Below are 15,925 nucleotides of genomic sequence, written 5' to 3' on the forward strand. Positions count from 1 at the left end.
ATATCAAATTAAATAGAAAACAAACATAATCAAGGCTGAACGTTGTCCTTGTCACGTTTGGTAAGTTAACCGCTGTTTAAACGTGCGCGATTATCGTCAATCAAATTTTCACATGTTTTTTTTGGAGTTCTACGTTGGCTCCGTTGGCTGAAATCGTTTGTCTTACGGAACTGGCATCTGAAATTCTAGCGCAAGTAATCCTCTGGAAAATGCTCTCGCAAGCTTTTTCGTTTGTGTTTTACGCGCTTAATGACGGCATCATCACTCTAGCTTCTCGCATTCGCATAACTACTTTTATAGCGATATACTGTTAAGTAGATGGTTTCTGCTTGACAAAAACAGCACAAAAAAACACAAGGACGTATTGATACGCTGTGCATACGCATGTCTAGGGATACAATGTTGATCAAATATGCTAACTAAGATGTTTGTCTTCCACAACATTTCCTCACACGACTATTGGCTTGAAATGCTTATCGTCTATGTATTTTAGCTAGAATTGTATGCTAGCTCAGCCGAGTTAAGCTTGAATTTCAAGGGTAGCAGTATGTCATTTCTCATTAACAATAGTAGTGTTGAACATAGGTTGAATTTAAGTAACAGTCATGGATTTTCCTTGGCTGATTTTATCATTTTTAACTATGTTGCCCGCCAATTTCAATTCGGCTGTGTCCTGTAGTAGAAACAAGTACTTCAAATGTCAATTAGGCAAGTTCTGTTCTGTGTAATTGCTACACGGCATGTTCACATAGCTAGCTGCATCTATTTTTCGAGCGATGAAAAAAACGCTATCTTCAGCATAGTTCGGTAGCTGCATGTACGTTTATGTATACACATCTTACGTACGGACATGTTCTTGGCATTAATTTCTCATTTCTTTTTTTTTGTCACCATCACCGAGATCGGACATTAAATAATCAAGTCCAATTTGAATTAAACAAAACGTGAGTCTGCATGTTAACCAACGGCAGACTTCAACGTACTGCTTAAACTTACACACGTAGAAACAATTTAAAAACAAATTTTTGGTTAATTAGCGGCCCGCCACATTTCGAGCATATGATCCGTTTGAAAAACTCTCGACTACAATACGACACTATCAAACGGGCAACAAACTTTTTGGGTTAACGGAACTAGTACCAGTGCAAAGCTCAAAAGTAGCTCGGTCGAACCGCAAACATCGTTTGAGCGCTCTCTGGGCTCCGAGATATGCAAATGGATGTAGAGTACGATGAGCTGCATTTTTTATATTTTTTTTTATATTTTATATGGACAATGAGGGAGTCCTTTTACGACAGCCCGTATGGTAATTTTTTGTTTTCTCAAATAAGCCGCTTTTGCACTAACGACTGGATCGTACGACTTTGGATAGTTACCACCAAACATAACTAGCTATCGGCTTACTATTATATATGATGACTGGCATAGTTAACTGGTTGATGCTAACAAGTGCGAACCATGCCTTAGGAGACTGGAGCCTATGGACCTAGAAGAGCGGTGCGAAATGCATCTTTGAGGTAAACAAGCCGTCTTCATTTTAGGTTGAACATGGGAAATGCATACGTCTTTCTGAAAGGTCCGTTTTAGCACAGGCCAATCGGAGATAGCTGGCAAAGAGCTCTATTCAAATGAGGAAAAAAGTAGGCATACATTCTCTGCTGTTCATGTCAAGCCATTATTCCCAATTCGTTTGGCTGGCTGATGAATAGCGCGATGTAGTGTCACGCTAGGAAAAGCAAAGTACAGACAAGGAAGGAGTGTCAAGGCAGTACAGTCTGACAGTATAAAGTCTCTAGGCAAATAAATATTATTCCCATCATATCGACTGAAATAATAGGAAAATGCAAATTTTTTTCCAGTAGCGGCGGACTTGACTGTGGTCCTCATTTATGACTGAGCGTAATACCCCTTTTCTATTTCCCCTTTTTATTATGTTCTGAAGTCTTAGCATTAGGACATGTCTAATAAAATTCAATAGCTGCAAGAATGATATACGTGTAACTAATTAGGTTAGTAGAAAGGTTGACTCAAGAACTTCGAACAGTCCGATCTTCAACCAAGCAATCCCTGCCTCGTGAATCGCTTCTCCTCCGAAACAAACCTCACGTGGTTTTTCACTTTCACTGAAGCAATTTTTACTACAGTATTAAAGCAAAATCTCAGACACGTGAAGTTGATGTCTCCATCATAAAATATTCTAGATTTAGCCAACCAGGCCAAACGTGTGCCGTCCAATTTCTTTCTTTCGTTTCAACCGTCAACAAACAAATCAAGTCTTATCGCTTTCGAGCTATTTATTATAACAAAACTCATGATGCCCATATGATCGCGCTGTATCAGAGCCCTCACCCTTCAGGGTCCTCCTACCAATCGGGCCCTCTCAGATGGGCTTCTTCGCGCTAGCGGGTCCTCGCGCCTCTCGGCGGCACTAACATTCACTGGCATCGGATCTACGGCGCTCTCTCCTAGTACGACGCACTCACTGGCAACAAGCATACGGGTAACAGCATCGAGGCATAAGAGGTTCGCCAGTAGCAATTTTCTGACTGTGACAGCAAACTCCAACGACAGCACCGCCATATCGTTTATCCCTAAAGACAACTATAGATCTTCCAAAAGCCACCCTCCGCACTGTGACAACTGTACAGAGGTAGGTATAAGCGAAGCGTACGTGCACAGAGGTGTCTCTAGGGTAAATACATACAGAAATATCCATACAATCAATGATTCTCTGTAACACAATGATTGTAAACATGCAGAAACAACCGGTTTTTTTTTCTAATCGTAATCCTGAAGACTATCTAATAGCTGGGCAAATATTATAACTAGCACAGAATTCGATGTGGTTAGAAATATATCTATAGCGAGCTCGATTGCACGTCCTGGCAAATTTGTCCCTTCCCTTACACGGGGTCACCGCGGAGAAAAAACCGGAAATGAATAGTCGATTCGTTTGCCTATCGTCCGGTTTGTAGTGGCGGCCTTATTGAGCTGAAAAATTTACATGAACCTTCGAAATAGGTCAACGCCTTGGCAATTAAATGATGTACGCGGGAGACCTTGGAGAAAGGTAGGACGTACAGTCCCTAAGCGTGCGCACTGCCACGCACTGACGATGGCAAAGTGTTTTCGTTACAACTGCGTATGTGAATCCTTCAAGATTGATCAAAATCAGGCCAATTGCGAACCCAGTTATCAACGGTAGAAGAACTGCAAACGAGTTTATGAGCAGGGAGATTTGATTCGAGCACAACAATATTCGATAGGCCGAGCTGCTTTAAGGTTGAAACTGCGTGTCTTTGTAGCTGGCAAGAAAAAACTGCCTTGATGGCCTAGACGGTCGTTTCCCATCAGGACAACATGCCACATGTTGATTCTAAGTGTTAGATTCTGAACGCGTATTGATTTTATCAAGCAATGCGGGTAACGTGAGAGATCGTTCCTAAATAAAAAGCTTGTATACGATGATCACAATAAGCTTCCTATAAATGAATTTAAGTCTAAAGCAATTTTCTAAATCTAGTGCTTTACTAGTAAACTTCAAAATTTCTACACAATGCATTTCATTAACGTAAGTTAGGGGGGGGGGGGGTCAGGGGATAATTGCAGCTACGTACGTAATTGTTGCGAAGCGGCACCTATCTATGTATTTCGAAAGACTAACTGTCACCGTTCTTTTATTTCGTCACAGTTCTCAGTAGACAAAGTAGCATTGAAAATGTTCAAGCCGTCATATATTCGTACGCAGGAGATAAGTTTTAATTCACTAACATTAGATCGTAAACTTCTAAAGGTCAGTGCCGCTATAAGAAAGAGGTTCCTCGGAAAACGCTGTGTGCCTATGTAAATGTAACAGTTATAGATAGCTTTGCCTTTTATTGCTTGTTTTAGTATAATATTGCTGCTCTCTATTGGCACTGATTGAACGAACACAAATTTACTTTCAACACACAACTCTGCCAGACAACCAGTCGGGATCTGTCAGACGAAGCCAGTAATGTAATGTCTAGCTTCGTGAAGAAACAGATGAAAACTTTTCTTATTTTTCACGAATTTTGTTTTCATCTGTAGATATCTTCAGCCAGATCTTGAACCCCAGTTCTCCCTAATGTCAAGCGATTCATCTGACCTTATCCTAAATCGTACTGAAATAACTCCGTAGACGATCATTTCAGTACTCGCAGATACTAGCTCAACCTTGCAAAGCTACTAAAGTGCGCAAGAGTAGCCACTCTTGTTTTCTAACAGATATTCTAGCAAGCTTGTCTAACCTTGGAAACTTTTCTTACCACCTGCGGGTATGATTAGGTTCTCGAGATCACCTAGTAGGTATTTGGAGGATCAGTTCAAATAGAACAAGGATGGATTTTGCTGGATTTATCTAGGGTGTCTTCAATAGACTCATCATGTGGCATCGTACCGTTTGGCGACGCTTGAGCTCTAACCAGCGATGGCCGTACGCTATTATGGCAGCACGCTCAAAGCAATGCGCATTAGATGACATCTCGATTGCGGCGTTCTAACTCCCGACAATACCATTCCGTACATTTTGCGGCAGCTGAGATTTCATTGATAACAGTATCACTTTTAACGGGGCGCTTTGTGTGTGTGTCACCCTATACCTTATACATTTCCTCGAAATCTAATTTTGTTTTTTTTTCCCTTGTTTAACGTAGTATACATAGTTTGAAAGCAGTAGGCACCGGTGTTAGCGGTACGAGAGAGACTTGCTACTTCTTCCCCATCGATGCGGAAGCCGTCCTTCTCATCGTTAATCTGTCCTCAGATTCAGCTGTCACTGAGTGTAACGATCAATATTCGCGCCGGGGATCGCAGCACAGCCGCTGCCGCGTATCCAGTACAGGCTCGTTCCAACGCCTTCTTGACGTCGCTGTTGGGCAAGGGTAATCGACGACACCGAACGATCGTGGAGTAGAAGTAGGAGAGAAGAGGACGCGAGCGTTGCCGCGCTATTTAAAAGCAGGCTCAATCGCAGACGTTTCTGTATTCGCCTGAGTTAGCCTTGGGTCAACAGTGCTTGAACGGGCTGGTGAGTTCCTTCTATGCTATGCTAACGACCATTGTTTCACTCACAGATTTGTGCGCTTCTTTAGACGACATCAGTGGAATAGACATGTTCTAATTATTTGTTCTTCAAGTTTAGTCTCTCTATTGCTTAGTCATTCATTCATTCTGCCAGCGCCAATTCTGCCAGTGCTCTATAGGATATTTACGATACTGCTTGTCCATAGATGCTAACTATATCCAATGTAAATGGCTTTGTTGTGCTTTTACGCTTAACTGGTTCAGGTAGTGGTGTTTTATAGCTATTTTTAGGAAAATCTGTGCAAAGCTGGAAGAAGTGATGGACGCGACCGTTAACTTGAGTATCAGATAGTGGACTCGGAGCGTATGTAACCGAGTGTAAGATGTCAAACCCATTAAGAAGGGTCGATGTGCCAGCGGATCCTGATAGGTGAATTAGTCCAACTGAATCATTAATACCATATTTGAATGCTTTGTCCCAAACCACAGTGGCGTACATAATTATCGATTTCAAATGCGATCTATAGAGGCACAAAAGTGTGTTAGAGAAGACCCCCCTCCTCCTCCTCCTCCTCCTCCTCCTCTTTGATAGCATTGCTTTTTTGGCATATTTTAATGACGAAATGTTTGTCCAAACGACAGGCCGAGATACGTTAAGCATGAGCTTGATTGAAAGACTGTAGCATCAGGGTTGAGGCGTTAATGGAGCATTGAAGAGCGTCGAAAAAAGCGACATTCTATTTAGGAATGTTTACAAAAAGGCCAAGTGTGGCATAGCTAGGCTTATCGTTGCTACTTAATTCTCGTTAACTTGGATCGACTTTGTGGATCTGTCTTTGATGATGAAGGATGAGGTTGTCGGCGAAGCAAACGGCATGTAATCTGTTTTTGCGGGACTCAAGGTGGAGAAGCCGCACACCCCTATAAAGAATTTATCTATAAATGGGCCTAGAAGTGAGGAACGTTGCTAAATCCGAGACTATAAGACTTGAGCCAGTCGCAAACAATACATAGCAGCAAATAATCCTGAAAAGTTTTAAAGTTAAATGTCTATGCCATATAAATCAAGGCGTTTCCTGTATCGTAGGGCTGGCTTGTGCGGTTGTGGAACTAGATTACAGTAGAGCGAATAAAGAGAATTCAATTTCGAATTTGGCAAAAAAATAAATTATAAACGATGTTTCGAATTGGCGTTTACCATATTTTTCAAAGGTTTTCACCCATACATGGGTTAAACCTGTAGGTCGATAGTTTGTTGGGCTATCGCGAGTGTTTTTACCTTTGAATAAAGGAATGACGTAACCACAAACGATCCCAAGAAGCCGAAAACTAAGATAATTCTAAGATATGTGCGAGCAGATAGCTAATTACATGTAATGTTCAGTGGAAGCGAGGCGGTGAAGTCAGCTTTTATAGACATGAGCCAACGAGAAATTTAGAGGAAGACAAGTAGAAAAAAAAACGTTCCGAAACAAGCGTCATGGCGTGCGCTGGTAGTGAACCCAGCTGAAGTGCTGTACCCAAGCCCACTTTTCAGGTACTTTGTTTTAGCTCCTGAGAGTGGTGCCATCCAATTCCAGAGTACTTAGTAGACAGGTGTTTTCAGCAGAGCCCCAGAATCTATCGCAGTGATTTACCGTAAAATGTATTATTGCTCTACCGATTGTTTTGCGCCAGTCTTAATTGGCATCGTGTTGATAATGAACATTTTAATACTTTGCAATACGTATCTTTGCGTTGTTGATTTTCTCTCGAATACATTTTTTTTCTAACTCGTCAAAGCTATGCATAAGGGCTTCCTTGAACTATCAATACGGCTATGTTTGGAACATGATCATGTTTCATCACGCTCTCATGTGATGTTTTAGTGGGTTTAAGTGTTCTCAAATTGACCTTGCGGCCTTCGTGTTTGTACATATAGATAAAATTTTGTCCGGACTGGGCTGAATTGAATACAGCCTTAGACTGTGAATTATACTAGCGCTTAGGATACATGGAACCTGTTGCTAGGATGGAAGCTTTCAACTGTTTGCTCGTATACATATGAAACACTACGTATAAATATGATGCGTTATTTTAGCGTCTATTCTCAGTTTCCAAGTGGAAATATCTGTATGCCGTAAGAACTATCGTCGTTTCCTGTCCGTTACCGATACGTGATGAAAGAAAGACGAAGTTTTACTATATACATATATATATATAATGGCGGCGTTAGAGAAGGAACTAAGCCGAGCTTCTAATCGTGCATAGTTGAACGATTCAATATATGTAAAAAAGCAAACGTCGTTGTATACAGTCTCCGTGGGCCTCTCAAGAATTAGATCACGACCACAAACAATTTGAATGGCGTCTACGTTTAAAAATGTCCTAATGTGTATTCTTCAGGAGAGAAACTGGCATTTTTCGAATAATCTCTAGTTAATTTCATAAGTTTGAATCTAGAAAGTAAATCAAGTGTGGAAACAACGCAAATATACTGTGATAAAAAAAACGCGGTAGTAATAAAGTTAGCGGCGTTCGTGGCGGAAACCTCTGGATTGGGCGAGAAGTCTTGAGCGGTTTCCTTTGCCGTGGTTAGATGGCTTTTGCCGACTGACTATCAGGGCGTGTCTCTGGATCAAAATATCATTGCCACGCTGTGAATAGCATTTATCGATCCTGTTCCATATTCTCTGGCAACTTATTTAGTAGCCTTGGAAACTGGCTCATTAAATGGGTCGTGGTAACTACTTTGCTATTTGGCCGAGCTACATCTGTTTATAGAGGCGTTACAAATGATACGTTTGATAGGTTACTGCGTGATGATATCGGCTCTAATTATCAATGAGTACATATTTCAACGAATCGATTGTGGAGGTGGTAGTAAAAATGAAAAACACTAGTTTCTCTCCAGCACACCTGCCACATGCTAAACTTTGGTTTATTTATATAAAAAAGGCTGTATGCATTCTATAGTCAGATGTAATAGGTGAGTGCAGGCACGTCCGGATAGTACCATGGGTAACTTGGCCATTATTGCCAACATCACCGGCTCTTAAAAACACCCCCGACCCCGCCGCCCCAAATTGACTCTGGTCAATTGACCGATATTAACCACTGAATGAAGTCGTTGATTCTATGCTATACAGGCATGCGTATTAAATAAACGCCACAGTTTAGGGTAACTCGTTTGATGCTTTTTTCGTACGGGATGTCACCAGGAGCCATTGTTTAAATGGTACTTAAAATCAAGCCAGCCAATGCAGTGCCTTAGAACTCGACCATAAATCTAATTTATGTCATAATAACAATACAACAAGTGCTTTTCAATCTGTTTCACTATTCGAGCAAGCAGAGACCTCTGTCTCGGATAGAGAGTAGACTCGCTACGGTGTGAGTAGGAGATGCTGCAATGAATCAGACGAGTCTGCTAAATCGGACGCGTCTCGAATCAGAGGGCCAATGAAAACAAAAACATCATAGGTAAATATTTTGTAAGCGCACCTCATTTATGACTGGGTATGTTTTTTGCTTTTTGACAGATTCGGCAGAACGTTCTCGTTCACAAGGTAATTCTCTGACTCACTGTAGCGTTGCTTACAAGCCAACTACAAGTGTAGCTTTGTACCCCAACGCCGTTGTTTAAGTTGCTTTGAGCATCTCGTGGAGAAATTCAAAGATGTCGACCGTGTCTAGGCCTCGCCAGAACTTCCATGCTGATTGTGAAGATGCGATCAACAAACAGATCAACATGGAACTCTTTGCATCCTATACCTATCTGTCTATGGTACGTATATAAAAATAGTGTATCATAAAAAGTTTAGCAGTAGCTGATACATATATTATGATTTAAGCTTATTTTTATGACATCATCGAAGCAGCCTCATCGTTCCTAACCTGTAAGCGATCCGTCTCCAATTTATTTTGACAAACTGTTTTTTAGGTTTTAAGTGGAACACTGTTTCTGAAAGCCGAAACCTTATATCAACGGATCGAAATTACCCATTTTATTGATTTTATCCGACCCATGATATTACTTACATACTTTAGCCTCTTGCTATGTCGTCGATTCCCGCAAATGCAACCGTATGAACGTCGTAATAATACTATACCGCGCGCGTTCAGTCATGCTTTAACGTAAATACTTCCGATGCACGCATTGACGCTAACGTTTGCCCCCTTACATTTGTTTAGGTATCTTACATTTTGTCTTAGCAAACAGAATTTCTACTGAACTGGCACCCTGGGTAGCTGGATAAATGGGCATCGATTCCGTAAAACATGTTTGATTTTTCCTAGCTTGACTCCGGTAATCTTTTCGTTTTGTATAGAAAAAGCGTTGATATCGTGTTTACGTTTTTTCGCGAGCCCTTCTAGTAATAATAGCAATATTGTTGATGATTGTGATCATTTGAATAAAAATCTAGGTTAAGATGTGGTGTATATATGGAAAATTTTGATGTTGCGAACACTCATGGGCACAACAAGAGAGGCTTTGAAGAAGTACTAATTTGTACTCTATTGTCTAGAATTAGTAAGAACCCGCAAATTTCTTAAATTTACTTACAATAACACTACACGAAAATATCGGCAACTTTCTAGCCATATATATATATATATAACTTAATATAAATATTTCAATTCTACGAAGTTTGTAACTTGAAAAAATTTACACAACTTGCGAACAGACTGATGCACTTTTCCCCATTAAGCCTAACTAGTCCTAGTTGGCGTCGGGCGATTTTAGAGGCTTTGCAGGTACCAAGAGGCGCCTGTAGAGAAAGGTCGGTTGGCCTGATGCCCTTCAGTTGTCAAGGCGATTCTTCAATAAATATTTATTACAGGTTCATTACGAACAAAGTGGGCTTAAACTCTTACAAGCAGGAGAAATTGTACAGACTTCTCCTGGCCGTAAGAGCTGTGATCCCGTAAGAGACATGCTGTGTGATTAATCGCCTTCGGAAGTAAATGGAAAAAGCACATGTATAGTGCGACATTTGATTCAAACCGTTTCTGTTCATTATGGGTGACGCGTAATCCGCTCAAACGAGATAGCTTTCTGTAGAAACCGTATGTGTTCGGCTAGTACAGTTACCTCCGAAGAAATTCATATAACTACATGTGAAAATATCTCAAAGCTAGACGTTTCTCGCGGGCATCCTGCAGTAACACAGCTAGGTGAGGCAAGTTTTCCTAGGCAAATACACTTCTGTCAGTCAATGAAAAACACACACAGGCAAAATAAGATCACCCAAAAGGTCTGTTGCTAGCCAGCGAGAAGCGACTGCAAGGTGACTCATCAGAAGGACCAAATACGTCCTTAGTCCAAAGGAGTTCTTCACGCCGACAGCCCGCCGCAACAGCTCCTATAGATGTTATTGTTCTACGCTTGGGTTATTTAGCCGAAAGCGCATATTTTACTGCGTCGTGTGCATGGCACGTAACTGACGTTGCCGCCGCAGCTGCCACTGGCGCCGCAGTCGCTGGCAATGAATCGCTTGTCTATCTCCCGCGTTTAGCTCCAGGTAATGATATTCTTATAGCTAAGTCCATCCATGTAATAGGGCTTTTTCGTCGAACTCGGCCAGCCCGTTCATGAAAGCAGCACCTAGTAACTGCACCGACACGCTCTCGACACAGACGTATGACCACAACAGCGACATCTGTATTGGGGACGAGGTCGATAAAGTAAACAGTCGAACGAGCGTGACATCATCGGTACACAAAGATTTAAATCGATTTTGTTGTTGTGACTGGGCGTTCGCTAATCAACCGGTCGAGTGCTAGCGCAATGATAGCGTGCTTGCCTACTAAACATACGGCCTTTAATGAAAAGATGGTCTATGTTGAAGGTTGGTCATAATCCGCGGCTTATTTCGTGCTGGTGGGAATTGGCCATTTCAAGCAGTACTTGACTAGGGCAGGGGAACCGGATATGACATTCGGAACTCGCTTATATAACATTCAGCTTTCTATAATGGCTTCCGGACAAGAATGGTTCGATCGTAATTAGTCGATCAAATAGTCATAGTATCGCTAAAGATCGTCCTTAATCAGCTGCCCAAGATTCCGTAAGCTACAACGCTGCCAGTTGAACAGTTTGCGAATAGATCCCTGGCGGTGAGGATTGCCATTCTGTTCTGTTTAGTTATGGAACGAACCGTTTAGCTCGACTTGACCGGCCACTTACGCACATGCTCCAGCTATATTGCCCCATGTCCGAACTGCTACTTGCTTAGTATCGCTTGCGGTTATTCTATGTGGAACAGCGAAAAGCCACGCAGAATTCGCCTGTTTCAATAGTTCTGACACGCTGAACATTTGACTAGCTGGCTGGCTGGCTGGCTGGCTGGCTGGCTGGCTAGTTAGCGGATAAAAAAAAAGCCGCGGCAAAGTTGAACGTTGTTTCCATTACTACGAGCGTCATCAATAATGGTGTTATGTGATTATTAATTCGTAAATAACACTCATAACAACAAAATGAAAATTGCAAGCACTAATAGCGGCCGATGCGGTGAGTGTCACTTTTGGTTGGCCAATTGGAATTGTGAATAGAGCTTTGGACCTATTGAAAGTTATTTAGGACGTGATTGAATTTCATCAAAGTAAAAAGACACATTTTTTTTGCGAGCCAGAAAAGCTAAAACAGGATCCCAACTGCCAACATCGTTGAGAGTTGACATCCTGTAGGCAGATTTTTATTGAGCACATTCAACAGAACCATGGAAGTCTCAGTCCGCTACGATTGGTTTTAGACAAGGATTTCTGCTGATCGCGGACAATCTTTTTGGTCCTTCTAAGGACATAGTCAATGTAATGGCAATAGACACAATGCAAACATTTTACACCGCCGATACTGAAGTATCACAATAATAACTCCTATAATTAATTTTACTTAGAAAAAGAACTGCAAGTTCGAGACCGCACACTGATTTTTCATTGTTCTGTATATTGTCATCATGACGGGCAGCAGCAGCAAAGAAAAGCATTTGCTACCAGCTGTTTTCTGGCTTGCTAGCTAAGATTGGACAGCTCTTTAGAAAGCGTATACGCCATCCCAACGAACCAACATGGGTTCCGAAGAGAACCCTGTGCAGAAATGGCGTGCAGGATTTTCAGAAGAGCAGTGGCTACGTCGCGCAATGCGCTATACGCAGTGGTCATCAATTTAGAAACAGTTTTCCGTTTTTGTCCTTTCCGTCAGGTACAAGACTACGCTCACGCTAACCGAGTTGGGCGTCCCTGCGAGTGTATTCGGCCTTTGTTCTGCAATTCCACAAAAGAACAGAACCATCGATGACGGAGTGGCTAAGCTGGCACAAAGACGACTGGCCTGGCTCAGGGGAACAATTTAAGTTTTCTCACATTTTCTATTTTGCTAAAAGGCCTGCCTCTTTGATTAAAAAAGGTCGAGCAGGTTTTAGGTGCAGCAAGCTCTGGCACGGCTCCTGCGGCAATTAACCGTTTAGAACTGGCCGTCGGTGCAAAACGGAGACGATGAAGATTAGGAAGGCAACCGGGTCAGAGGCTACTGGCACTTTGTACCTCCGAGTCGACTCTTGCCTATGCAAATCGATTTCTGTACTTATGGTCGCTCTTATCCGCTCGCAGAAGTTTAGTTGCACGCCTTACCACAAAATGCAGGAAGGCAGTGTTGACCGCATGGACGAGCATGGACAGATTGTTCCTCGCAATTACTTTCAGCTTAGAAACATAGGCTTAATCGTAGTGTATAGGATGTGTCATTTGGGAAGATCCCGAAGGGACCTCCCGTACCCCCTAGCCTAATCGCCACTGCAGTCCGAGGATCTGCATCGTCGCCCCGAAGTGCCAGCAACGAAAGCGTTCAAAACTAACCTTAAAAAGGCATATTTTGTTGTGAACAAACACTTGTGAAGATCGATGGGAACTTCTTTGCGTCGGTAGCGAGGAGGAACAACGAGTGGGAAAGAATGAATCGACTAAGTAAATACGTCCTTATCCGTTTTGCCGTGCATGGGTTCTATTATGAACTCTGCAAGAAACTGGATTTTGCGAGCCTGACTACACGTGCTGATGCGCTCGATGCAGGAAAAATTGTTATAGATATTGTGGCGCTCGTTGCCGTCTGGGAGTACCTTTAGGACATTTGGCAAGGCTGTTAAATTAGTTCTGTTAACTCGGCAAGACCTGCAAAGCTCGAATGGTTCTATATGCTCACTCGGATATTTGGATGTTGTGTTGTTGACATGTACATATGATGCCTTGACAAGTACAAACTCTTGAAACTTGATTGATAATTTTTTTGTGTATAATTTTTCAATCCGATTGATCGTTTTTTAATCCATTATCAACCTTTGGCTTAGTATTGCCATATGCGTTTTTCTCAGATTAGCATACGTTATCGACTAGCTGAAGGTGTGCAAAATGTATCAGATCATTAGAATAGATCATTTTCTATTCTCGCTCACTTCATCGTGAACGGCATTGTCGTCTTAGAGATTTTGATGGGGCGATTATTGGTAGAATAGATCGAAAAAATGACCATGCACGGATTTCACAGGGGTTTTCCACACTTTGGTGTTTATGCACAGGCGTTCTTCTTCGATCGTGATGATATTGCGTTCAAGAACGTGAAGAAGTATTTCGCCAAAGCGTCCGATGAGGAGCGCAAGCACGCCATGAAACTCATGGAGTACCAGAACATGCGAGGTAAGCACGTACCTTTGAGGGTTTCTGGTGTAGTATTTACGTACGTATTTACTTCAGTATATTTTTCACTGAAATTTCTATATCTTTGACTTTGTGTCCTTATTTTATGAACCAGATGTCCCAAACGTCAATACGATAATTCGCTTACAACTGAGGTTATAACAAGTTCTTTTTTACGTTATTCCTTCTTCTACGCAGGTGGCCGCATTGTTCTACAACCCATCGATAAGCCTGAACGCGATGAATGGGGTTCGATTCAGGAGGCGTTCGACGCTGCGCTGGCTCTTGAGAAAAAAGTGAACCAAAGCCTGCTCGACATCCATAGGATTTCTAGTGACCACAACGACGCTCAGGTAATTGCGAGTTGTTTAAATATCAATTACTTTCATGGCAGGCAAGGTACGACTCTTTGTAACGCGTTAGTTCCCCTGCCATTGAAATAAAGCTCCCAGCTAACCCACAGAAACGATGAATCAGCTAGTTTTTGCCCCTATACTTAGCTATTGATTAGCATCAATGTAAACATTTTTCACGTATTTTTGCGTTGCACAAAACGTCAGCTGGTGTGATAATGATGCCGTTTACTCTATTAATCATTCTTACTATACTTGATGATCACTTAAACGATACTGACTAAGTTTTCACCGTTCGAAAAGTTTGCGCAGTCTCAAAGTAAGTTGATTGCTGAGACGAGAAAGCGTCAAGGTCGTTCTACCTACAGTAGCTAATTAGAGCCACTGGCGACTGGGTTTTTTGCCGTCAAATGTGTCATTATGCCATTAAATGTATGAGTCAATATTGAGAACCGCAGTGCAAAATGTGAATCATGTTATACGGGCAGAAGGTTCTGAAGCGACAGAGCTTCGGATCCGTGATGAAAATCGCCGGACATAACATTGTAAAATATTGCCGAGAAGAAATCAGCATCACGGCAAGACGAGGCGTAAAAACGAGCTCTGTGTGAATTCTAACTGATTTTAAGCTAAAGCTCTCATATTCCATTGCAGTTTTGTGATTTCCTGGAAACTCACTACCTGGAGGAGCAGGTTAAGGCGATCAAAGAGCTTTCCGACTACCTGACCAACATCATCCGCGTTGGTAACGGTTTGGGCGAGTTCATCTTCAACAAGGAACTCGGCGATGATTAAAGAAGATTTGCAACCGACTGTGATACACAACACGCAACCAATACGCTTAACGAATCAGAAACCTCGCCGCCAGCCTAGGCAGACATTTCGACGTCAGCCCGTAGTGAATGAACCAGTCAACCGATGGCTTTCTCATCCAAATAGTGATTGGCCGAAGCAAAAAAGTAAAATTTACTTTGGGCTCCAAGCGTTCTTACATCCACCTTTCTACTACCAGGGTGCATAGTTGTACTTGTACAAGGGCTTGAAGTTATACAGACAGTTATATCGTGCTGCTGGTTTATTTGGTTTAATTTTTTGTGTCAGACAATAGGATAGTGATCGAAGAATGAAGAGCTTCCATTTAGTAAGAACGCCAGGAGATGAAGCAGACTATGATCTGGATTGCGTGTGGTATCAAGCACAGTGATTTGCTAGTGTCTTATGATTAAGCGATGGCTTACGAACGATTAGAACAAACAGCCTAATCAAATGATGTTTTGAATCGGATGCGAGAAGATTGAAGATAATTATCACTAACTGAGAAAAGAAATGACGGCAATTTATTGGTGAAACACGATAACGTGTGCCTTTGACAAATGATCTGTTTGAGGCAGGCAAAGTTTAGGCGGCGTGCGCCGCCGTTAGCGTACAGTGAATCTTGCAATGCCTTGCACTTAAATTCAATGCGGAACTGCAAAATATTAGAATAAAATTTCAGGGACTGATATCGGCTATGGACATTTTCGAACAAATAGGTAATTATCCTCAACTTGTATGTTACGAACGTTTGGTGCCCCGAAGTCTTTCAAAGGAACCCTGTTCTTCGGCATCAAGGCGGCGCAAGATACCTTAAATTACTATTTCTATATATCCTACAGTTTTCACTAGTATTACAATACTAATTATTTAAAATGCAACTCTAGCCTACTGAGCTGTCTTTGCTTAGATAACCTCTCGTTAGTTCTCTGGCACACGGTATATGTCCTGACGGCGCTCCCCTCGCACTGCTCCAAGTGTGCTACAATTAAAACCGGTTTGAAAGACATTCAATAAAAACGGATTTCAAAGCTAACGAACAA

General features: G+C 41.9%; 1 protein-coding gene across 1 annotated transcript; it reads left to right on the plus strand.

Annotated features, from left to right (window-relative positions):
* The first annotated feature begins 4,892 nt into the window (after positions 1-4,892).
* Positions 4,893-15,925, plus strand: LOC111258699 (soma ferritin). The gene is made up of 5 exons (XM_022830174.2): positions 4,893-5,050; positions 8,568-8,812; positions 13,599-13,716; positions 13,915-14,069; positions 14,724-15,925. Exons 2-5 carry the CDS (start codon positions 8,705-8,707, stop codon positions 14,862-14,864), a joined length of 522 nt encoding a protein of 173 aa, XP_022685909.1. The 5' UTR covers positions 4,893-5,050; positions 8,568-8,704; the 3' UTR covers positions 14,865-15,925.

The sequence above is a fragment of the Varroa jacobsoni genome, unplaced genomic scaffold, assembly GCF_002532875.2.
Source record: "Varroa jacobsoni isolate VJ856 unplaced genomic scaffold, vjacob_1.0 scaffold_23, whole genome shotgun sequence".
Lineage (NCBI taxonomy): Eukaryota > Metazoa > Arthropoda > Arachnida > Mesostigmata > Varroidae > Varroa > Varroa jacobsoni.

Bases quoted from the DNA above. Each gene is read 5' to 3' on its own strand.
- LOC111258699 (XM_022830174.2), top strand. From the start codon at position 8,705: ATGTCGACCGTGTCTAGGCCTCGCCAGAACTTCCATGCTGATTGTGAA. The intron at 8,813-13,598 runs GTACGTATATAA...GTTTATGCACAG, and splicing joins CCTATACCTATCTGTCTATG to GCGTTCTTCTTCGATCGTGA. The intron at 13,717-13,914 runs GTAAGCACGTAC...TCTTCTACGCAG, and splicing joins GGAGTACCAGAACATGCGAG to GTGGCCGCATTGTTCTACAA.